The sequence below is a fragment of the Balaenoptera ricei genome, chromosome 2 (genome assembly GCF_028023285.1).
Source record: "Balaenoptera ricei isolate mBalRic1 chromosome 2, mBalRic1.hap2, whole genome shotgun sequence".
Taxonomy (NCBI): domain Eukaryota; kingdom Metazoa; phylum Chordata; class Mammalia; order Artiodactyla; family Balaenopteridae; genus Balaenoptera; species Balaenoptera ricei.
The window spans coordinates 16939210-16963463 of record NC_082640.1 but is presented as its reverse complement, the minus strand read 5'-3'; the positions used below and the strand labels follow the sequence as shown (position 1 = coordinate 16963463).

Here is a 24254-nt window from a genome sequence, read left to right as displayed (position 1 = left end):
CAGTTCACGCCCTTGGGGCAAACTTCTCCCTGTGGGGACTCGAGCTGACAGACGTGTGTCTTCACGGTGGTCCTCCTCTGGACACACTTTCTGCAGTTGTCCCTGGTATTCTAGGGGGACTGGTTCCAGGACACGCCCCGTCTGCCCCACCCCCGACCAAATCCGCAGAGGCTCAGGTCTCTTCTATACGATGGTGTAGTATTTGCATGTAACCTATGCACTTCCTCACATATGCTTTAAATCACCTCTAGATGACTTATAATACCTAATAAAATGTAAATACTATGTAAATAGTTGCCTGTGCAGGGCACATTCAAGTTTTGCTTTTTGGAACTTTTTGGAATTAAAAAAAATTTTTTTTCCATCTGTCATTGGTTGAATCCGCCAATGGAACCTATGGATTCTCAGGGGGTGAACTGTATACACTTCTCAGAACTTCTCAGTAAGACCAAGCCCCCAGGCACCCACTGTGGTAGCTAAAGCGCCCCGGCCTTTTCTCTTCTTGGTTTGCTCTCTTCAGCACCTCTCTGGTTCCCAGGTCACCTTCCGAGTGAGCTGCTAGCACACATGCTTTTATCTCAGGCTCTGCTTTGGGAACAGATCCCAGCTAAACCAGTTCCCATAGCTGTCTCCTCACCTAGACCTTTTACCCAACACTGCCTGCCCCTGAAATGTTACCCCCGGCTCTTTAGCCCCTTTCTGTCATCTGCACCCTGATCTCTAGGCCTTTGACTTTGACCTCTTCTCTTCGTTGATGTTTTGTCAGCGCTGCCACTGCTTTGACCCCTTCCTCCTCCTGCACTTGCTCTGTAAACAGTGGAATTAATGCAGCAGTTTCAAATTGGAGTTTAAGGACCCATGGGAGGTAGTCTCAGCGATTTGAGTGTTTTTACAAGAATTTCTAAAAATTTTGGGCTTTTGTGCAAATAATTATAATAATAAGCAACCAGTATGTGGATTATCTGGTTGACCACCTTATAACTGAGTATATATATATATATGTTATTTCAGTGCCTATGTTTGTGTTTGTTTGTATGTGTAAATGAATTGTGGTTCGTAATGTACAAGAGCCTGGAGCGTGAGGCATTTTACATCTAGCTGTAAGTTGGCTTGCGTATACTTAAGCGAACTGAAGATTGTTATCCCTAGGGTATCTACAGTAACTGTTTGCTATTTAAAGAGGGTCTGCATAGTAACTAATTCTGAGAAACTCTTCTTTCCTGGGCTTCTAAATAATGTCCAAGAAAAATGTCATACAGTTTAACATATTTCAGCAAAAGTTTTTGAGCATTGATTTTATGCCAAGTACTTCTGGGTCCTGTGTTCTTGGAGCTTAGAACCTGTCAGGGCAGACGCTTAACAGGTAGTTTCAGGTGAGATGAGTGTGAGAAATGCGTCTTTATAGATTGGGGTGTCCGGTACCTGCTGGGCCCTCATCATTGCTCTATAATCCTGTTGCATCTTCTTGATTTTCTTCAATCTCCCAACTCCCCCCTCCCCTTTTCTCCCAGCACTTGTCCTTGCTTCCTATTTCCGGAAAAAACGTGAGCTGTCATGCGTGAACTCGCTCAGCTTTTTACCCCCTGCCCTGACTTAGAGAAAGATGCTGCACCTCTCTTCAGGGGAATATGCCCCTTGTGCTCCACACCTCTTTGCTCCAGGGGGGCCTGGCTGCATCACTCTCTTCGTGTCTGCCTGCAGCTCTCCTCTCTTCCTTAGTATTCTTTTCTTCACAGTCTCAACCATCTTCATAATTTCATTGCCATCCACAACTCTTGGGTATTTATCTCTAACCCTGAATTCCTGAACGCTAGGCCCATAGGTCTTAATTTCCCAGTTTGTATTTTTCCTAGATTTCACACAGGCCTTTCACATTCCATATTTCTAAATCAAAATCAGTATTTTCTCCCCTAACTCCGTTCTCCTTCTGTCTTCTTCATTTGAAAGTGATGATTCCCTTCTTCTCTCACCCTACTTATCTAAGCAACCATCTTCCTTATCTAAGCAACACTCAGATCCCTCCTAATCTCCGATTCGTCTTGTCCACTGTTACTCTGAAACCTCAGCAGGAAGTTCTGTACCTGTCCAGTAGCTCCTGTCTTGCCATTCATCCTCTACCCCACTGATTTTCTGCCACTTACATGTTGTCATGTTACTACCCTGTGCCATTTTTTTCCCGCTTCCTTGCTACATGTAGAATAGAATATAAACTCTTAACGTGAATGGCATTTAAGGCTCTCTGTAACCTGACTGTAACCTCCTGCCTTGCTGGTATCGGTTTCTGTTATTTCCAGCTTATAATTTAAGTCTCAGAAATACCCAAGTACTTTAAAATTCTTTTTGGCCTTTATGATATTTTAAGATTTTAACATAATTTATACTTATTGTAGAAAATTACAGGGATAAAATAATCACTCATCCCACTGACCAGATTTAACTACAAATAACGTATAAATACATTTTTTCTAGTCTTTTTTCTGTAAAGCTAGAGCAAATCAATTCCAGTTTGGGGGGAGAGAGAGAGAAGTCACCCAAACATGTATGTTTAGTGATAAGATTGGAAAGAAGTTACTACAGTTCTTCTCAGGACTCCGTGGCCTTGCACGTGCAGACCTTTTGCCTGGGGTGTTTCTCTCCAGTGCCTACCCGTTTCCTATGAGGCTGCGGTTTGAGCCACCATGAAGCTTCTGAACTTGCCCCGGCAGATTTTGGCATCCTCAGTGCACTTTGTCCTTACCTTCATTATAGAAACCACCATATCACGTTGTAATTATTTGTATTTTTTGTCTTTGAACTGAAAATTCCTTGAGACAGCGATCTTTGTATCTCCAGTAGGGCACAGGGCCTGACAGAGTTGGCCGAGGAAGAACGTCCAGAAGGTAGGGGAGAAGCCAGTAAAGTTCTCGGGAATAGAGTGTGTTAATAAAGAACAGTGAGGTTTAGTGAGTGTTGCTGTGTAAATTCGTTGGGTGGTAAACTGAGGTACGTCCCCAGGTACGTATTGTAGGCAGGCACTAAAGTTTTGAATGAATGGATGAATGGATGCAGAGAGTAGGATAGGCCTGGGAAGTTTCCTTTTTCAAGAGCAGTTTCACATGCACGGTGGGAAGCGGACACCCAGTTACACAGGTGGAGGAGGGAGACGGAGACCCAGGTAGACAACTATCTCTAGACCTTTGATCATGAAGACAGTGCAAGTTAGGATGAGGACGGGACCTGAAGGCATCTCTCCCTGGTGGCCTCTCCTCAGGAGCTGTCCTGTGTGGAGTGCTCTCGCGGGGACACTCCTGGGGCACCTTTCTCGGCTGAGAGTCACCTGGGGTATAGGCCCCACCTCCCAGGAGAGGGGTTTTCAGGCCTGGGGTTCTCCCTGGACCACACACTGACCGGTGTCTTGAAGTCTCAGGGGCTTGAAGTCTCAGGGGCTCTTGGGGTGCCATCCTTCCTCCCTGCCCCCTTCGCCCCACCGCCTCTTTGCTGCCTGCTCTCCTCAGGGCCGCCCCTCACTGCTCTTGTCTCCGCCTGGTCGTCCTCATGGCTTTCCTTTATCCCTAATTGCCGCCGTCTTCTGTCTCCTAGGGCTTCTCTGCTTCCCGGGGAGAAAGCCTGCCCTTTGCAGGCCTGGCCACCGCCCTGGCGGGGCTGCTGCTGGCCTCGGGCTGCCCTCCACCCTGGTCCTTTTGGTGGCTCTACAGCCCTTGTGCTGCCTGCTTCCTCAGGAGGCTGATCTTTGGCACATCAAGGTTTATAGAAGGAAAAGAAAAATGGCATTAAAGTAGTATTTTAAAGCTACGGGACCTAAGAATGTTAGGAAACTTTTTCTGCTACCAAATAACTTTATCTTAGTGGTGCTTCTCTGAGCTGTGTAACTTTGAAAGGTTCCCCAAGGTAGTCTAGTGGTCCTTAAGGTGACCTGAGTTGTATCCTGAAGACACACGTATTAGAGTCCATACATGGAACAAATATTCGTCCTGTTCTCTTTGTGTAGAAACTGCCCAGATGCTCCATTCATCACAGTCACGCATTTCTTCGGGCGTCTTACTGTTCCAGGTCCTTTTAATCATAGCTTTGGAATTGATAACATTATTTGAATTGTTTAGAATTATACTCTGCATGGATTTTGTTACACATTGAACCTCTTAGTCAGGCCTTAAAAGGTGAACTGTCAGGCATTTCACACTTCAGTGACCCGCAGCTTTTGTTGGGCTTTTGGATGCAGTCACAAGTAATAACGTAAGCAAAGCTGTGACATAACAGAACTGGCTGCTCTGAGCACGGTTGCAAAGTGGATGACTGTGCAAGTTATTCATACTGCTTTTCTCTGGGAAACCAGAAAATGTGAGCAGCATTTGGCAGAGGAAACCCAGTATCCCAGGGGTGCTCAGAGCATAACTTTAAAGCATATTCTTGGAGCTGTGGGATTGTATCCTGGAACGTAAGCCCTTGAAAATGAGGGTTTTTGAAAGAAATTTTTTTTCCTTATTAAAGGAAATTCACCAAGAAAGAAAAAAATTCCACACAGTACCCTGCCGTAATTGTTTTTACTAAGAAAGTGAAAAGAAGAAAACACTGAAACAATTTAAAAACAAATGAACCCATTGTCCTTATATTATGCTTATAACTCTGTCATCTCCAGGATTCTTTGGTTACTTTATACGTTTATATACTGTTATTTTTACATACCTGTCATCTTAATGTGTTCTTTGCATACAAAAGTTATTCTATAAACCTTCTGATGTTACTACATTTTATTCTTTTGACTCTAGTAGTCCATCAAGTTGATACAGTTAGCCCTTTCCCCATCATTCTAGGGGACATTGGCACTTTTGTCTGTTATAAACATGCTAGAGTCTATACTGAAAGTGTATGTGCATGTGTATCACTTTATATTTTAAATTATTAGGATGAATTCCTAGTAGCTCATTCACTAAGTCAGAGGGTAGAAACAGTTTTAATGCTTTTTGATAGAGATTGTTAAATTATTTTCCCCCAAGTTATACCGGTTTACAGCCATCTCTGGTCTCTCTTAGCCATCTGCAGTAAGTCTTTGTTCTGTTGTTTTGTTGGGTTAAAAAACTTTTGTTTTTTTTTTTTCTGCTTGCTGGTTTACCTTACATTGCTTTAATTTATATTTCTTTGCTAAGTAGTAAAGCTAAACTTTGCTTGGTGGGGGGGTGTTATAATCTGCTTTTGGTGTTTTTGCATTCTTGTGGAAGGGGCAGGGGTTCATGCATAATATTAGACTGGCTGCTAGCCCAAGAGCAGTAGAAGTAGTTCAGGGACAGGGTCAGCAACCTGTGGCTATAGCCGTCTTTGACCAACTCTGGTAAGGTGTAGATTAATGTTGTGAAAACTTTGCTTCACAGGAAACAGTTACATACCTAATGGTTGGAGTTTGAGGTATCCTGCTTAATATACAGACTCTTACTTAATTTTTCTTTAGAGATTCTAAAAGACACTTAAGCCTCTTTCAGGTCTTCTTATGTCCCTCTCCCCCACTTCTGTGTAGTTTGTAGATCTAGAAATTGTAGGAAATTGAACTGAATATTTTACTAATTCCATGCACAGAAGTTGATTTTCTTAAGAAATAGTTACAGGACATCAAACTCAAAAATTGAGTTGGGGCCTTGTGCAGGATGTTGGTCTTAGCCTTAGAAGAAATAAAAACTATTGAAAAGCTGTAAGCAAGGGGATGACATGATCAGGATTTTGACAGGTTCGGGATTTTGACAGGTTCAGTGTTGAGGTAACTGAGGCATATGGATATGCCTGTTTGGCCCCCTAGGAGTCACAGGAGGTAATAGAGATTCCATGGGACAAAGACTTAATAGCTTTTAGGTGCAGGAATACTTGACACTTTTTTTTGTGAGCACTGTTAATTAAATATTAATGTATAATTGATGTGGAGAAAAGTAAGAGTGGATTCTGGGACTCTGGAGTGGAAGGTGAGGTACTGGGGGGAGAGGTGGATGTTGAGTGTGGAGAAGGGCTGGGGAAGAAGATGCATTACGCTTATAAAATCAGCGGACGGTCAGGTGAGTGGGAATGATTAGGCTTTATATGTTGTTTTTCCTTAATATAACATGGTACATTTTATATTTCAGATGAATTTACAACTGATTTTCTGGATTGGATTGATCAGTTCAGTTTGCTGTGTGTTTGGCCAAACAGGTAAAAAAAGTTTCATAGTTGTCTTTTCACTTCAGTATCTTGTGTCACTTTTTGACCACTTTAGATGCCTGGAAAAACCTACATCAGGTCGTCTTGCTCCTTCTGAAAGCCTTGCTTCACCTCCCTCAGAGTTGAGGGCGGGGCCCTTCCAGTGCCTGCAAGGCCCTTTCTCAGGCTCTCCACCAGTCCCCCAGAGTGACAACGGGAATAAGATGCACTGCACAGAGCTCGTTGGGGAGTGTCATAGAGTGTGTAAGTGAGCGTGGAGAGAGCGAAGGCGCGTTACCTCGTTAGAAGGAAACGAAGTAAATGTTTAGAGCAGTGGGTTATGAACTATCCACTACTATCTGAAAGAATGAAAGCAGGAACAGTTGGCTTTCCAGAAGATGTTCTTGCTCTTTGATCAAAAGTCTTGCAAAATGTTGGCGTCATATAGGAGAGGAATGAAAAATAAAACTGAAAATATATTTAATCCTCTTATAAACCATGGTGCATCCACATCTGGAATAACGGATGTCCAATTCTGTTCTCCAAATCTCAAAAAATACACTGCATAGAACAATTGTTTGATATTAGGGTGGAAGGACTTACCACATGGAAAAATGAAGAAAGAAACCGCAAGGGAAGTTATTGATAAATTTAAATTACATAAAACCAGCAATAACATAAAAAACCAAAGTATCTATGTGTCAGAACACCATCGACAAAATGAGAAACTAAATAAGGATTTAATTTCACTTACAAATGTAGAGCTCCAATAAAAACAGATGAACATGATAATAGAAAATTTGCAAAAGATGTAACAGAAAATTTATAAAAGAAATGGCCAGTAAAAATACGAAAAAGAATGAAACCTTCAGTAACTGACAATTAACTTGATGTTCTTATTTATACCTGTTAAATGAATTAAAAAAAATCTTTGCATTAAAAAGGTGTTTCTTGTTGAGGGTGTGGTGAAATGGTGTGTGTACACTGCTTGTGGGAGTGTGCGTTTGAACGTTACTGCTGGAGAGAAGTTAGTGTGTATTGAGAATCTTTAAAAGTTAATAGTCTTTGCCTCAGTATTTTTTTTTTTAATTTGTGATAAGGAAATAATCAGAGTTTTACATTACAAGAATGGTCATCAGAGTGGGTGCATATATATATGCATGTATGTGTATATATGTGGAGGGTTCGTGTGGCATGTGTGAACTATGCAATTAAAAACAATCTAAATTTATCCATCATTAAATAGGATACATTATTATAATGGAATATGTAATCATTAAAGCCATGTTTTTGAAGAATTTGGAATGAAACATTTGGATTAAGTATAAAAAGTAGTATATAAAATATATATCCTTGATTTCATTTAAATAATGTCTGTATATGCCTGCTTCCTTGCTATTTTTTTATTTATCTGCTTAGAAAAAAGACTGGGAAGAAATATACAAACAATGTTAACAGTAGTTATCTCTTAGTGAGCAGGTTTTGAGTGATTTTTAGTTTGTTCTTTATACTTTTACGTATTTTCCAAATTTTTTATAATGAGCGTGTGTTAGGTTTGTAATCAGAAAACATACATTGGAGACAGTCCATATTAGCACTTAGCACACGGCAGACATGCTGACCCTTACACGGATTTAAAGAGCTATATGGCGTGCTTTGAACACAGACCTGAGAAATCAAGGGGTTGTGGATTGGATGAATATGGACTTTTCAAGTATTTAACAAACGAAAATGAAAGTGCCTGCTTGCGGGGGTGGGGTATGGGTGTGGCGGGATGAGTTAAATGAAGAGAAATAATACTTTTACCCAGTTGTAAGAACACTCCTGAGAATTAATGACCATCCAACATGAGAGAGCCTGAAATCATGCCTTTGGAAAAAAAGGACAAATGTATAGATTAAGGGTACCTAGTCTTTGCTATAGAAGACAAGAGAGATAACTGTGTCTTTTTATGGTTCTCTGTGCCAAGATGATCCAAAATCACCTCTCTCTGGGGGGTAGGTCTGAATCAGCTTAGTAATGAGGTTCATAGTGTTTATATTTAACGTTTGTATATGTTGTATTATTTGTCATTGTGATCCAGATTTTTCACTGTTCTCTCTCTTGAAACTTGAAGTAAAGTGGTCTGTTCTTTGTTTCTCCTGACAGATGAAAATAGATGTTTAAAAGCAAATGCCAAATCATGTGGAGAGTGCATACAAGCAGGGCCAAATTGTGGATGGTGCACAAATTCAGTAAGTAAGATTGTTCAAGTCTTTCCATCTATCCTCTAGTCATTTAGTGTTGCCCAAAACTGTATCCTTGGGAAGTGCTCGATGTGACTTCTCACTTCCTCATTGTTGACTGAATAAGCGTCAGCTCTGTGTGTAGCCCTGAGTGATGCTCTGGAGCTGTGCTGCCCGGCACGGGGCCCGCTAGGCACGTGTGGTGCTGTTGAGCACCTGAGATACGGGTGGTCCAAACTGAGAATTGCCGTCAGCCTTAAATACATGCCAGAGATTGAAGACTTAGCATTTCAACATTAATGATTTTTGAAATCACTGACATTTTGTATATATTATTAATTTCCCGTTTCTTTTTTTTCTTCCTCTTGGCGTGGCTACTAGACAATTGAAAAATACATACGTAGCTCACCTTTGTAGTGTGCATTGTTTCTATTGGGCAGCTTCCCAAAAACCTCTAGCCATTTCATTGGACTGTTCTAGATTTTTCCCTTTTTCTATGGTGGGAGAGGTATACATTAACCCGCCTAATTGTGTCTTAATTAAACTAATATACACTTGATTTGCATCCTAATCAAAGCCCATTGAGGTTAGGCTTTAAATTTTATTCATTCTTGTCGTCTCTGTACATTGCTTAACACGGTACCTTCCACAAAGCTTACTAAATATTGAATGAATGAATGAACAGATGAATGCTAAGTTGGTACTGGAGGTAACGGGAAGTCATTTTGAGGGTATATAATTTATTTACAGGTGAATAATATCAGAAGGTCAAAGACTTATTGTTTGTTTTTACTCAGGCAGTTGACCCCGCAGTCAGGTGCCTGTTTTGTGGGCGTTACTGGTCAAATGTCAGATATTTCGTATGATTTGACCTATGAAAGACAAAATGAGAAGTTTTCGTTTTGTTATTTTAAAAATTTTCTACTGGCACCTTCTGTTCTCCTAAAAACGGTATTCTGGAATTAAATTGGAGACAGTGAAGGAAATAGGGAGTGCCTTGAGTTTGTCTCGGACTAGGCTTACTTAACTGAAACTCTTGGTTTTCTTACCTGGAAAATGAGCATGATCTGCCTCCTTTATCTGTGTTCTTACAAGGATCAAATGAACCTAAAGCAGTTTCACTTAGAAGGTTATAATAGTGGAACGTGCAGTTCTCCACAACAGCATCCATTTTATGAGGGTCACAGTTTATCTTGGGTTTAGGGTTATCCTAGCCTAACTATTCTTTCAATAATTTAGCCATCTTTGTGGCATAATTCTTAAATTATTAAAGGTATTTTGGGATATCTTTAGTGAAATTTTACTTGAGTGTTGTGATCTTAGTTTCCTGGATTGGCTAATATTTGGAAGTGGATCCTGCACTGGGCCCCTGTGCTCTGGCAGCATTTTAGGTTTGACCACACATAAAAGTTGTGCAGCTTTGAACCGTCGGGCCCATGGTTCTCCCTTCCAGTTTTTCTAAGTACAGAAAGGCTCTCATTTAGTACTATGTTTCCTTTAAAAAATAACTGATCAAAACCATTTTGTAATCTTTGTATATAAATATCCTCACTTTATTCAGCACCATGAAATTGGTAGATAATAGACAACCATACAAAACATAAAGTGACCCCAAATGAAAGGCATTTCCTCATTTTCCCAATGTCAAGATTTTTAAAAAGATTTTTGGCCAACTAAATACAAATTTTTTGGGGTATATGTGAAAAAGTTAAATGTCTATTAGGAGTACACATTTTAAAATGATATACACACATATACATGAATACACCGTCATTGTTCCCCTTCCTCACATTTATGAAAAACGTATTTAGAACCTTTACATGCATCTTAACAGCAGTGTTTTTGCTTTCACTTAGTCAGTCATCTGATAATAATAGCACATTTTAAAATCATGTCACTAGTGGAAATTTTAGCCCATGCCACAGGTACCATTCACGTACCATTACAACTTTTTTTATTTTTAAAAAATTCACCCTAAATATGTTTTTGACCCTGTCATATAATCACGTACTACGTTTTTTTTAAAAAGTAAGTTCTAAAAGGCTTGTTTACAATAATAGCCAATACCTAAAATATTTTTAAACCTCCAAGAGTACTTACTAAATTTGTGGTAAATTTCTTGTTCTCCTTTTTAAGAAAGGTTTTAGGGTGACATGTTTTCCCTAAACATTGAGCTGTTCAAAATATCCTGAAGGATGCTGCTACATAATATGAGAGACCCTAAGAATTTTTCTCAGGGAAATTTTGGAAAAAATATTTGTCTGATATTTGGTTATATATATTATTAGTGGCTCTTAGCCATGCTAAATAAGTAATTTCACAAAAGAAATTTCTTTGAGTAGATACTCTGAATTTGAACATGAAATGGTTAAAATGTACACTTAGGTCAGTCCTCTAAGTATTACTAAAGTAATATGGTACTAGTAATATATTAGCAATAACGGTATTACTTTCAAGGAAAAATTTTTGTTTTTATCTGTTTTGTTTATTATGGTTTGGATGAAGGGAGCATTTTGTTTAAAAACCAGAAATGAAATACATTAGATGTGTTACCTGATTTTTGCAATTTAATTAGTTATTTGCAGTTACGATGATGTAAAAGGTTTGACCACTATACTTTTTATTTATACCTATATTTTACACATCGTTTAGACATTTTTACAAGAAGGAATGCCTACTTCTGCTCGATGTGATGATTTAGAAGCCTTAAAAAAGAAGGGCTGTCATCCAGATGACATTGAAAATCCCAGAGGCTCCAAAGATATAAAGAAAAATAAAAATGTCACCAACCGTAGCAAAGGAACAGCAGAGAAGCTGCAGCCAGAAGATATTACTCAGATCCAACCACAGCAGTTGGTTTTGCAGTTACGATCAGGTACAGAAATCTGATTCTATGAATGCCTTTGTGTCTACTTGAGCTTTTTGACAACTTTCTGTAAGTTTCTGTTGAGGGTTCGTTTTCACATGTGGACTGACACTCAAATAGAAATGTTGAATACATTAACTTCTAGAAATTTTTTGCAGGTATAACAGTTTGTAAGACACATGTACCTGAAGTAAATGTTACCTGTGTCTAGTGTAAATTCTGTTAAAGATTCAGAAAGTATTAGATTTAATGGGTTTTTAAAGATAAAAATGTCCATCTTCTGGTATAATTACATAATATAAAGACAACATTTTAATCTATTTTTTCCTTTGTTTTTGTTCAGTATTGATAAAATATTAAGGTTTTCAAAAGAATCTGGAGCAGTCCTGCATCTGGGAAAAAGAAAGACAAAACAGGCCCCCTTTCTCCTCTTCTAGTTTCCTGCCCCTTCCTCTCAGAGGACTGTCCTGTGCCTGCCTCCCCGCCGCCCCTTCCCCTCCTGCTCTCTCTTCAGCCTGGTGCCGGTAGCCTTCCACTTCTAGAGCTGCTTTGGCAGAGCTCTGCTGGCACCTGGAACCACCAGGCCTGGTGGACCCTTGTCAGGCCTTTTTTTATTAGCCTTCCTGCGATCCAAGTGATGCCTTCGAGCTTCTTGAAATGCTCCCCTTGCAGCTTCTGCGATAACATTCCTACTTTTCTTCTCATCTCTTAACAGTGCTTTCCAGTCTCCTTTCTGTGTCTTTTTTCTTCCTTCCTCTTGGTAGTCCACTTAATTGTTGGTTTTCCTCTCATGGCTTTAAAGCCATTTGTGGGCTGTAACACAGACTTTTAAGCTCCAAACCCAGTTATCCAACTGTCAACTAGAAGTCTATGTAGAGAAAATCTGCAAGTTAAAAATTTAACGACTTTTCACCCAGACCTCTTCCTTCTCGTGTATTTTCTGAGTGGATTATATCTCACACCTCTGGTACATCTCTTCTCCTTCCTCATTGTTTCAGATCCTTATCATCTTTTTCTTAGATTTTTGCTATAGTTTCTTAACAAGTTTCTTTGTCTCTATAATCATCTTTAAAACTATTCTTCAGGTTTTCTACAGTGAAAATCAGGTTATGTTATTCACTGCATATAGTGCGTCCCATTAAACAAAGAAGAGTCTTCACACTATAACGTTAGTCTCTAAAAAGTCTGGTGTCCCCTGTAGTGTATCTGCCTCACCCACCCAGTCTAGTTTATGTCGTTCTGGCTGTCTGTTTTCTTCTGTCATAGTTATCAACCCACTGTTTGCCTGTCTTGCCTGCTGTGGATGGGGAATGCTGTCTTTTTCACCATCCCCGGGGCCTGGCATTTTAAGTATTTGTGATTGAAATGAGTACACATCCATTGATTCAGTAACCTGTGGAATGCCCAGGATTTTGTAAAAACTATGTCGATAATACAGTTTATAGTGTATACCTTATCGATCGAATTTACTTGGTTTTTCTCATTTGCTTTTGATTGTTGGCAAGCTAATTTTCTAATCTCTGTTTGATTAGGGGAGCCACAGACATTTACATTAAAATTCAAGCGAGCTGAAGACTATCCCATCGATCTCTACTACCTTATGGACCTCTCCTACTCTATGAAAGACGACTTGGAGAATGTGAAAAGTCTTGGAACTGATTTGATGAATGAAATGAGGAGGATTACTTCAGACTTCCGAATTGGTAGGAATTTTGAGAAAATTAATAGTTTTCATTTGTATAAATACTGGCAGTTTTGTTCTTCACCACATGCAAGTGAGATAAATAGGCCAGGTTTTAGTCTTTTTTTTTTTTTGAGAGAACTGATATTCCTGTCACACATCTAATAATTTTTCCGCCTCCTTGTTCCTCTGTTTCTGTAGGCTATCACGTTATTTGACACACCTTACACCACATAGGTAATAAAATGCTTGCATGTTTTCACAGGAATTTATGCATTGATTTGTTGATATATTTTATAAACATGTTGATTACAGTTTTTTTCATTACTAGTTAGTATGACCACACCTGCCTATACAGCCTTAATCTCACATCAGACCTGGATTTTTCATACAGTGATCTCCTTTCCAAACCTAATTATTAAAACCCTTATTATTTCTTATTAAAGAAAAAGATCGACTTACAGGTGGTAATGTACTTGATTTTTTTCATGCAGTTTATCCATCCATCCATCCATCTACCCTCCATCTGTCATCACTGTGTGTGCATTTTCCTTCGCAGGGTTTGGCTCATTTGTGGAGAAAACCGTGATGCCTTACATTAGCACAACACCAGCTAAACTCAGGAACCCTTGCACAAGTGAACAGAACTGCACCAGCCCATTTAGCTATAAAAATGTGCTCAGCCTTACTGATAAAGGGGAGGTATTTAATGAACTTGTTGGTAAACAGCGCATATCTGGAAATTTGGATTCTCCAGAAGGTGGCTTTGATGCAATCATGCAAGTTGCAGTTTGTGGAGTGAGTGCATTCATTTTCTACAAAAGGATATTATTTGTGTGAATTTTGAGTGTGATTTTGCTGTCAGAAGAAATTACCTTAATTACTGTAGCATACTTGACTAATCCCTTAAGTTCCCTCCAACTACAAATGCTTTATAAAAGCATAGTTAATCATTATGCCCCTATTTAAACCAGGCAGTTAGTTCATTTACACAGGGTTTTAAAAGCCAGAATGCTCACCATTTGAAACAGTGGGGCAGTTTAGCTTTAGCTAGGGCTCTAGGTTTTTAGAAGAGGCCCAGGAACCCTAGCTTTCCAGCTTTGTGCCTGAGATGGAATTGGGGTTATCTGGGACGTCTCCAGGAGCATTAAAAGTGCTCAAATGGACTATGTCTCAGACACCATTTTCCTCTGGTCAGTTTTCTTCTGCTTATCATCTTTGAGAGGTATCTTCCCTATGTCTTAGTCATTCAAAAAGAAAGAACTTTTTAAGTCTTAGTTTGAAAGCTATATGAGAACAGGTATTTTGAGAAGTCATATAATTGTAATTTTAATTGCAAGATTTTCAGTAGTAGTAAGCTGATCTCCATTGGACTAGTGGTTAGAATTTTATGACCCATTTACCAGGTGATGATTTTGAGGTGACCTTTTAATGATTCAGCTGAAGCTGAAACTAGAAAACATTGTGAGGTAGATAAAGTTTAAGTACCTGATTGTCTCATTCTCCCCTGCCCCTTTTTCCTTAGAGTACTCCTATGCTCTAGAAGACCTTCCTTGATTCCAGATGCTTCTTAATGGTTATTTTCCAACCAATTTTTAATGTGTAACTTGATACCCAAGATGGTAATATGGTGTCGTGTTTAAGAGAACAGTCCTTAGACTGTTAGGAAATGGCTTCAGATGTTCCCATCCCTGCTCATCCACTGGGCAGTTTCCTTGCCATTCTAGAGGGCCGTTTCCTTCTCCTTAAGAAGGGGTAATAACAGATAAACCTTATAGGGTTGTTATGAAGTTTAAATACGGTAATCCATATACAGTGCCACTAAACACCCAGCAAATATTAACTACTAGATTATCGTTACTCTTGACTTCTCACTGGGGTAGTTGCAATTTAAGGATAGTCTCTGCTTTTAAAGGGGAAGAGAGTGATAGTCCAGGTAGTGCCCAGCCTGATGCCTGTTTTCTTTCCAGCCATTCGTGATCCTGTTATCAGCTCACTGTGGAGAGAGCATTCTTTGGGCTGCCTCTACCTGTGCCTTAGCCTTGGGATTAAAACAAGCCATAGAATCTGTGGCCGCTACTCTCGGTTTTCCTCATGCTGACTGAGAGTAACTGTTCCACTTACTTCTCTACATGAAAAAGAGACAGACATTCCACTTGGACTGCCGGCATTAATAAACTTAATTTCTGCCTTCAAGGATTTTGTAGTCTTATGAGGATATATACAGATATAATTGAGTATTTAGACAGATGTGATTATAAAATTACCATAGAAGAGGATTTTACTGCTACTTTAAATTCTTTGCTGAATAAGGTGGAAAATAAAATAAATGAACAAATAAGCAGTACTGATGGGTTACAATGGGTGGAATTAAGCAGTGCAAGTCTTTGGAGAAGGTTCTTTTTTCTGTAATTAAAAAAGGAAGGCCTAATGTGGTGGCTGATAAAGGAAGTATACGCTACAGAATGTGGAGCAAGGATGGATGGGAATGAGACAGTGATATTTGGGCCAAGATGGGTGTGGGCTGAGACATTTGCATTTACTCATTAAGCACCTACTGTGTGCCAAGCACTGTGCTGACTGCTGAAGATGAGATGATGGGCAAAACCCGATGTGGTCCCTGCCCTGCACAGAGCGAGCGTACTTTCTAGTGGGGAGAGAGACATGGACTTTAAAAGACACAGTTTTTAAAAAAGCTGAGAGAGATGGACAGCCAGGCAAGGTGGAGTTTTACAGTGGGGTGGAGGAGTTTTATTCAGTGGTCTCTGTGCCTTCGTCAGCAAGGATACTGGCATTGTGAAAAGAGAAGATACGGAATTAGGTTGAGAGTACAGTGGTAGCCTACATAAAGATGAAAAGATTTATGCTGAATTGTGGGTAGTATTTTAAAATTGAAATCCTTTTCTTTTCGAGTCATTGATTGGCTGGAGGAATGTGACACGGCTGCTGGTGTTTTCCACGGATGCTGGGTTTCACTTTGCTGGAGATGGGAAACTTGGTGGTATTGTTTTACCAAATGATGGACAGTGTCACCTGGAAAATGATGTGTACACAATGAGCCATTATTATGTAAGTGCTTAGCTCCTTACATATTGAATGGATTCAGATTGAGTTTAGTGTCTAATACTAAGAGTATTGTGGGTGACTGGCTTGTGGGTTTTTCAGGGTTTGGGGTTTTGTTATTTTGGTAATTTGGGCCCTGACCTAATGTGCAGGAAAGCTCGTGTTGCTGTTTTGAGGCTCTGGCTTTGTGCTTGCTTCCTTCCGTGTAGATGAGGGCCTGGGGGTGAAGGGAGCTGCTGACTCCCGACACTGCGCCTCAGCCCAAAGCTCTGTCTCCTCTCACTTGCGTACGTCAAGGGGGGTAGCAAGCTTGATATTACGTCTAAACAAATCATTTGTATAGTCTTACACTCCTTGTCTTATTTATATATGATTTAAGAAAGCAGGCACCCTGCCTCTACTGAAAATAAAGATAGGCAAATTATTCAAGGTCTGGAAGAAATCTAAACCTTGCTGAATCTTGGTCTTTTTCTTAAGTGATACGTAGATAATATAACCTTTAATTACTGGCAGTTCTTTGCTTTCATTGTTCTGACATTTAATATACACAGATAATCTTGCTCTTTAAAGTCTTTTTATTATGGAAATTTAAAATTTACATATAAAGATAGAAGAGGATTAGAAACCTACTAGACAGCACCCACTTCAGCAATAATTTGTGTTGTTTCAAGCAGTCTTTTGTAAGTAATCCAGTTGATATCTGCAAATCATTATTTTCAGAAAGTATTGAAAACCTGGAGTAGATTGGATGTAATTACATACTAAATTTTATTACTTAATTTCTTAGGATTATCCTTCTATTGCTCACCTTGTCCAAAAACTAAGCGAAAATAACATTCAGACGATTTTTGCAGTTACTGAAGAATTTCAGCCCGTTTACAAGGTAAATATATACATGTGAGATCAAAAGAGGAACACATTTCTAGACCCTTTTTGTTTAGTCATTAGAGGCAAAATGATATGTCTGAATTGAAATGCGGGAAAATGTCACCAGCTAGACAGACTGGATTTTACAAGAGTGGTGTATATTAATTTTAGTTACATTGTAAAGCTAGTTGTTTTTAGGTCTGACTCCTTAAGTTTATTTAGGAAATGTATCGAGAACTGTTATTTAAAAATAAATAGTAGGTACTCAGTAGATGCTAATTAGTTGAATGAGTAGTACTTGTATTTTATGTTTTATCTTTTAATTGCAGGAACTGAAAAATTTGATCCCTAAGTCAGCAGTAGGAACATTATCTGCAAATTCCAGCAATGTAATTCAGTTGATCATCGATGCATACAATGTGAGTGCATTTTAAATAAGATCTGTTTTGGGCAATACCCTGTGGAGAACACTTCTCTCAAAAAAAGTAAAACTCCTTTCATACACAATTTAGCAAGCCCCAGAAGACAACATAAAACTTAAATTCTGCATCTGGAGGAAAAACTCATATTCTCTTACAAATACATAATTATCTGCAGAGCAAAATATAACAAAGGCATGTGGGGAAAATTTCTAAATTCTGTTTTAATGTTGTTAAGTAATAGGTCTCCTTGTTGGAAAGCAAGTGTGAAACAACTTATATTTAGATGTATAGGATGACCTCAGTCTTCTTTTTCCACCCCTTCTTTTTATAGATTCATCTATTTTGATGAATTGTGCCAGAAAAGCTTTTTTTTTTTTGCCAATTCTTCTCTTGACATATATTCAGGGTATATAGTTCCCTGTTTTCAAGAGGTACCTCACAGTCATATATGCATGTACCATAAAGTATATATGAATGTATTTACATATATTTGACTTACCATTTTAATAAGATTTATAAGATTTTTTTTCCCCCAGATTGGAAGGAAGTTGAAATTAAAGAGGAATTTTCTCCATCTTGAGCTTTAGTTCAGGGTGCTTTAGCGATGCTCACTCAGCATTGGTCATTAACTGCTGTAGGTCGTCTGGAGGCCTTTGTAACCTAACAGTAACCATCCTGTGTGGTGTACACCACCCCAGCCTTTTGATGGGTTGAATTGTAGATATTTTCTACCTCATGCCAGGGGTTCCCAGAATGTTTTGGAAAGACCCTACTCGAAGAGAGAGAGGTTTTTACAAAGATTTTCTAGATTCTGGTTGTTCCCTGTTTCTCCCATAGTTGTTTTGTTCTCTGTCTTTACAGCATATCTTAATGCTTTCCCAACTCCATCCGTGCAGGAGTGTGACCAGGAGAGAGCTTGCTGCTGCAGCCTTCTCCGTCGGTCCTGAGCGGTCTGCTGTTCTAAAAACGCAGTGGCTTGAATCCTTCCACTGGGGGTTTTCTTTTTTTGCGGGGTGAGAGCGCAGGGCTGCAACTGCACCTGAGCACATTTGTTCCCAGACTGTGTAGTAGATCATTTACCTTAGTCCCTAGTGAGCTGAAGTTGGTAGGCCCAGAGGAGAGCTGTGTTGCCACTGGGGGAGGAAAGTGTTCTGAGTTCTTAGGACTCCTCATAATTAATATCAGCCCTCTGTGCTGTATCATCACTAAAATTTTAACTCAGCAATTAAACCATAAATACTTTTTTCAGTCATGTACATTATTTTGAAGAATGGATCCTTATTAATTAGAGCCCATTTCTCTGGGTTTTGTGTTTTCTGGTCACTCAAGATTTGGCTTCAGATATTTTATTTAAATGATACTGTTTCTTAACAGTTCATTTTACCCATTGGATTTATGCATTCAACTTATTTTATAGTAGCATTTGTTTGCCTTTCCTCTGTTTAATAGTCTTTCTTTTAGTCCCTGTCTTCAGAAGTCATTTTGGAAAACAGCAAATTACCAGAAGGAGTAACAATAAATTACAAGTCTTACTGCAAGAATGGGGTGAACGGAACAGGGGAAAATGGGAGAAAATGCTCTAATATTTCCATTGGGGATGAGGTATGTTATATAAACATTTTCTGAAGAAAAGAAAAAACTGCTTGTTTACAGGCAATGTAGTTTATAATTTGAGAAACAGTTAAAGAAATATAATTTGGAGTGGTTTTTTGCAATTTTTTTAGTAGATTTAAATTGCTTAGTTGTTACCTTATCTTCTTGTTTTCCCTTAAGGTTCAATTTGAAATCAGCGTAACTTCAAATAAATGTCCAAATAAGAATTCTGAAACCATTAAAATTAAGCCTCTGGGCTTCACTGAAGAAGTAGAGATTATTCTTCAGTTCATCTGTGAATGTGAATGCCAGAGTGAAGGCATCCCTGGCAGTCCCAAGTGCCACGATGGCAACGGGACCTTTGAGTGTGGAGCCTGCAGGTGAGCCGGGGCCGTGGAGAGTGACGGGGTGCGGGGGACTGCGGCTGGGACGGCTGCAGGGGCAGAGGCTCTGTTTGGGCGTCCGGAGAAATTCTGTCTGTTGGAGAAAATAAATGACTGTTGCAGCCACTGCTGCTCGCCACAGGATCAATTTGATGATCCTGTGTGTGCTATTTATGGAAAGCTCTTCCCTGCCTTTTTTTTTCTTAGGCAGACTGTCCTTTACTGTAAAATAAAAGCTTTTATAGCCATCCAAGATGTATATTTAACAAATGGTTAAGGTAGCATTTGGGTTTTTCTCTCATTATAGCAGTCTGAATTCTCTAGAGCTAAATAAGCTTATATAAAATAATAGTGATTATATCTGGGAAATGGAATTAGGAAGCAATAAAGGATGTTCACCGTGTATTACATGTACTTCTGAATCATTGGAATAATTTTTTAAAAAGCAATATACTTTGTAAAATTAAAAAGAAAACAGTATTTTCAGAACATAGACTCTACTACTAACAAAACTATAGTCAAATTATTTTAAATTTTATTTTCATACTGTGATTACTTTTTAATTAAAAATTAAAATTGAATGTACTCTGAATAATCTTTCTCCTTAAAAGAATAGGAGGAGGGAAGAATATTTTGATGCAGATGTCAGCCCCAAATGACTATGCTTTGAAGGGTATTTAATCATGAGAAAAATAGATGGCTGTATTTTGCCATCAGTTATTAGCTTTCTATTCTAAATAACAATTAAAATGTTACGTTTTTAAATTTTCCATGTCATACATACCCTGACTGAATTGTGTAGATCCCTTTTTAGTAAAATATTACTTAACTGAAAGATCATCTTGAAAATGTTTGCCTTCCTTCTTTTTGTGTATTTACCAGATACAGAACTAGTGTCTTCAGTGTCTGAACACTAGGTGTTCTAAAAATATGCAGTGTGGCTGAAAAGTCTGGATCCATAGGATAAATTTATTTTTAAACAGTATGTTAGTTATATTTTCAAATGATAGGCTCAGTATGTTTTTCTTCAACTTCCATGCACCTTTTGGGGTGTGTTTATTGTATTTTTTTAGATTAACAATTGGACGGTTGCTTCACCTATAATAGCAAATGTAATAAATAGTATATCATTTGAAAACTTATCACACTCTTTTAAAAATAAGTTTATCCTATGTTTCTAAATGTTTTGTTCACCTGTTCATTGCTAGATTGTATTTTCATCTTGATCAAAATGGTTACTTTCCTGAAGAGGGATTTTTTTCATAGGCCCCTGTGTAGATTCCACCTGGATTTGAATGGCTCTGTGTGTGTGCATATGTACACTTTTGTGCACATCTGTGACGTGTGGCATGACGTGTAATAAAATTGTAGTTTGAAGATAATGTTCGTAGTCTTACTTCCTCTCCCAGTCTTTCTCACAGCATGATTTGTTACTTTCACTTATTTTTATTTTATGTGATTGAAATTTTGGACTCTCTTTAGGTGCAACGAAGGACGTGTTGGGAGACATTGTGAATGTAGCACAGATGAGGTGAACAGTGAAGATATGGACGCTTACTGCAGGAAAGAAAACAGTTCAGAAATATGTAGCAACAACGGAGAATGTGTCTGTGGACAGTGTGTGTGTCGGAAGAGGGATAATACAAACGAAATTTATTCTGGCAAATTCTGCGAGTGTGATAATTTCAACTGTGATAGATCCAATGGCTTAATTTGTGGAGGTGAGAAGGGGTCTGAAAATGGTTATAAAATGTGGTCCTATCTAATACAATAAAAAATGCTGAGAGTTTGCTTAGTGAATAAGTAGAAAAAGGGCAGCATTGAAGGTCACTCCATCCCACAGATAGCCTTTCTTACACATTATTGCTTGTTTTCACTTTTCGGTCATTGCTCTGATTTTACATTTTTACCACTGTTATGAGAAATGATGTTTTTTATTGCAGGAAATGGTGTCTGCAAGTGTCGTGTGTGTGAATGCAACCCTAACTACACTGGCAGTGCCTGTGACTGTTCTCTGGACACTACCTCCTGCACGGCTGTGAATGGGCAGATCTGCAATGGCCGGGGCGTCTGTGAGTGTGGCGCCTGTAAGTGTACAGATCCCAAGTTCCAAGGGCCGACCTGTGAGATGTGCCAGACCTGCCTTGGAGTCTGTGCCGAGCATAAGTGAGTATTTTCGAATTGCTTGAAATGGGTGATAACCCGCTGTCTGTTGGCCTCTGTATCAGCACACAATACAGAGAACAGTGCTAACATCAGGTTACGCTGTAAATAAACTGTCACATTGAAGCCCACTTTTTAAATCTTAAAAATTCTTTCTCAGTAGCTGGTGTTTGTCACACGATATTGAAATGTGTCGTACGAGAGTGATGGTACAATTATTTCAATCCGAGTTTGCTATGTAAGTGAGTCTATGTGGTAACCTTTGTTAAATTAGCATTACCAATTGCTTAATTAACTATATTTTGACTAAACTAAATAAAATTGAAAGTTTTGTCCCTTGAAGAGAGAACTACTATTGTACCAGCAACACATTTCAAAAATTATTTTGGCTTTAAATTGTGTATTTAATATCTGATAGGGCTAGTTTTATTTTCCTACTCTCTTATTTCTTTTGGAGGATTTTAGTTTGAGCTGTAATAAATCTATATATCACTTGGGAAACTAGCGTCTTTATGTTTAGTTTTCCCATCTAGAAATATGTTTCTTCATTTATTTATATCTTCTTTCATTGCTCTTGGCTTAATTTGGTTAAATTTTGAGTCTAGCACACAAAATAATCTTTAAGCAAATATTATTTTAAATAATAAATGTAATCATTTGCATTTTAACAGAGAATGTGTTCAGTGCCGAGCCTTCAACAAAGGAGAAAAGAAGGACACGTGTGCTCAGGAATGTTCACATTTCAACATTACCAAGGTTGAAAATCGGGACAAATTGCCCCAGCCAGGCCAGGTCGATCCCCTGTCCCATTGTAAGGAGAAGGACGTTGACGACTGCTGGTTCTACTTCACATATTCAGTGAATGGGAACAATGAGGCCACTGTTCATGTTGTAGAGACTCCAGGTAGAAATCTGATCATTTCAAAATTCTTTGCATTTTCTTTTATGTCTTTTTACTGCTTAGGGCTATTGGCAGTTTCCCTAATATCTAGGAACAACTGCCAGCTGGACTGTTATATGTCCAAGTTGGGACACTTTTAATCTCTCAAAGCTTAAACTAGTATTTAATTAATAAATAAGGGAAAGAGAAAGCAGATTTTAAGTTTTATGAATGGAGAGTCTGAGGAGTAAATGCAGTAACCCACACAAAGCCCTCAGCACGGTGCCTGACAGCAGGTTCTCGGTAAGAGTACCATCGTTATTCATGATATTTAAATATGAGCTTGATTTTAGGCTTGGACACTGGGAAAGATAATTTGTTAAAGGATATTATACAGCATGAATTTGTTCAGCTTCTCAAAAGATGAAACATTTTTATCTTAGTTTTTCTGGGTGCTTTTAATATACTTTGGAATTTTCTACATTTGTGGTCAGATTTTTATGGGAATGTAAGTTTTAATTTCTCCTGGATAAATATTAGGAATGGATTTTGGAGGCATATATTTACTTCAGAAGAAACAGCCAAACTGTTTTTTTAAAGTCTCTGTATTGTTTTGCATATGTATTTTTCAAATACTGTCTCACAGTCTGTGCCTCCTTGTCTTTTCATTTTCTTAAGTGTTTTTTGAAGACCAGAAGCTTATATTTTGATGAACTACGATTTACCAAGTTTTTCTTTTACAAATCTTGCTCTTTACTATTATGTCTTAGAACTCTTTGCCTAATTCAAGTTCATAAGGATTTTTCTCCTGTGTTTTCTTCTAAAAGTTTTATAGTTCCTGGTTTTCCATTTAGGTCCGTAACCCACTGTGAGCTGATCTTAGTATATGGAGTGAGGTCCAGTTTTTTATATGTAGATTTCCAGTCGTTCTTGCACCATTTGTTGAAAAGGTTGACCTTTCTCCACCTTGGTTGAAAATGAGATGAGCTTATATATGTGGGCCTGTTTCTGACTCTTGATTGTGTTCCATTAATCCAGGCATCTGTCCTTTAGCCAATACCACACTGTCTCAGTTAGTGTTGCTTCATAGCTAGTTTTGAAATCTGGTAATATAAGTTGTCCAACTTTGTTCTTTTCTGAAAGTGCTTTTGAAACACTTTCCTAGTTCTCCTACTTCTTTGTAAATTTTAGAATAAACTTGCTTGATATCTACACATCCTGCCAGGATTTTGATTGGGATAGCATTGAGTTTATAGATCAAATTGGGGGAGGGACTTCCCTGGTGGCACAGTGGTTAAGAATCCACCTGCCAGTGCAGGGGACATGGGTTCGAGCCCTGGTCCAGGAAGATCCCACATGCCGCAGAGCGACTAAGCCCGTGCGCCACAACTACTGGGCCTGCGCTCCAGAGCCCTTGTGCCACAACTACTGAGCCTGTGCACCTAGAGCCCATGCTCCACAACAGGAGAAGCCACTGCAATGAGAAGCCCGTGCACTATACATGTCAACGAAGAGTAGCCCCCGCTTGCTGCAACTAGAGAAAGCCCACGCACAGCAACGAAGACCCAGTGCAGCCAAAAATAAAAATAAATTAATTAATTAAAAAAAAAATTGGGGGAGAATTGACATTTTAACAATGTTGAGTCTTCTAATCCATGAATGTGGAATCTCTCTCCATTTATTCAGGTCTTTTTTTCATCAGTGTTTAGTAATTTTTAGCATGTAAATCTTGCACATATTTTCTTAGATTTATACATAGGTATATCATGATTTTTGGTGCTATTGTAGAAAATACTATTTTCTAAATTTCAATTTCCAAATTGTAGAAATCAATTTCTATATAATACATAGAAATACATGACTTTTCTTTATTGATCATGTATGCTGGGGTCTTGTAAACCCATCTGTTACTTCTAGTATCTTTTTTATAGATTCTTTGGGATAGTGTACAT

The 24254-nt window shown here is 38.6% G+C and overlaps 1 protein-coding gene across 2 annotated transcripts in view; it reads left to right on the top strand.

Annotated features, from left to right (window-relative positions):
• Positions 1 to 24254, top strand: part of ITGB1 (integrin subunit beta 1) — a 43158-nt gene that overhangs the window by 11581 nt on the left and 7323 nt on the right. For both annotated transcript variants that reach the window (XM_059911370.1, XM_059911378.1), the window contains exons 2-14: positions 6105 to 6171; positions 8308 to 8393; positions 11037 to 11259; positions 12783 to 12953; positions 13491 to 13729; positions 15845 to 16000; positions 16782 to 16877; positions 17191 to 17280; positions 18745 to 18885; positions 19057 to 19256; positions 20742 to 20980; positions 21203 to 21425; positions 22094 to 22326. In XM_059911370.1, the coding sequence (XP_059767353.1) occupies positions 6105 to 6171; positions 8308 to 8393; positions 11037 to 11259; positions 12783 to 12953; positions 13491 to 13729; positions 15845 to 16000; positions 16782 to 16877; positions 17191 to 17280; positions 18745 to 18885; positions 19057 to 19256; positions 20742 to 20980; positions 21203 to 21425; positions 22094 to 22326 (2164 nt within the window). The remainder of the gene's footprint in view (positions 1 to 6104; positions 6172 to 8307; positions 8394 to 11036; positions 11260 to 12782; positions 12954 to 13490; positions 13730 to 15844; positions 16001 to 16781; positions 16878 to 17190; positions 17281 to 18744; positions 18886 to 19056; positions 19257 to 20741; positions 20981 to 21202; positions 21426 to 22093; positions 22327 to 24254) is intronic.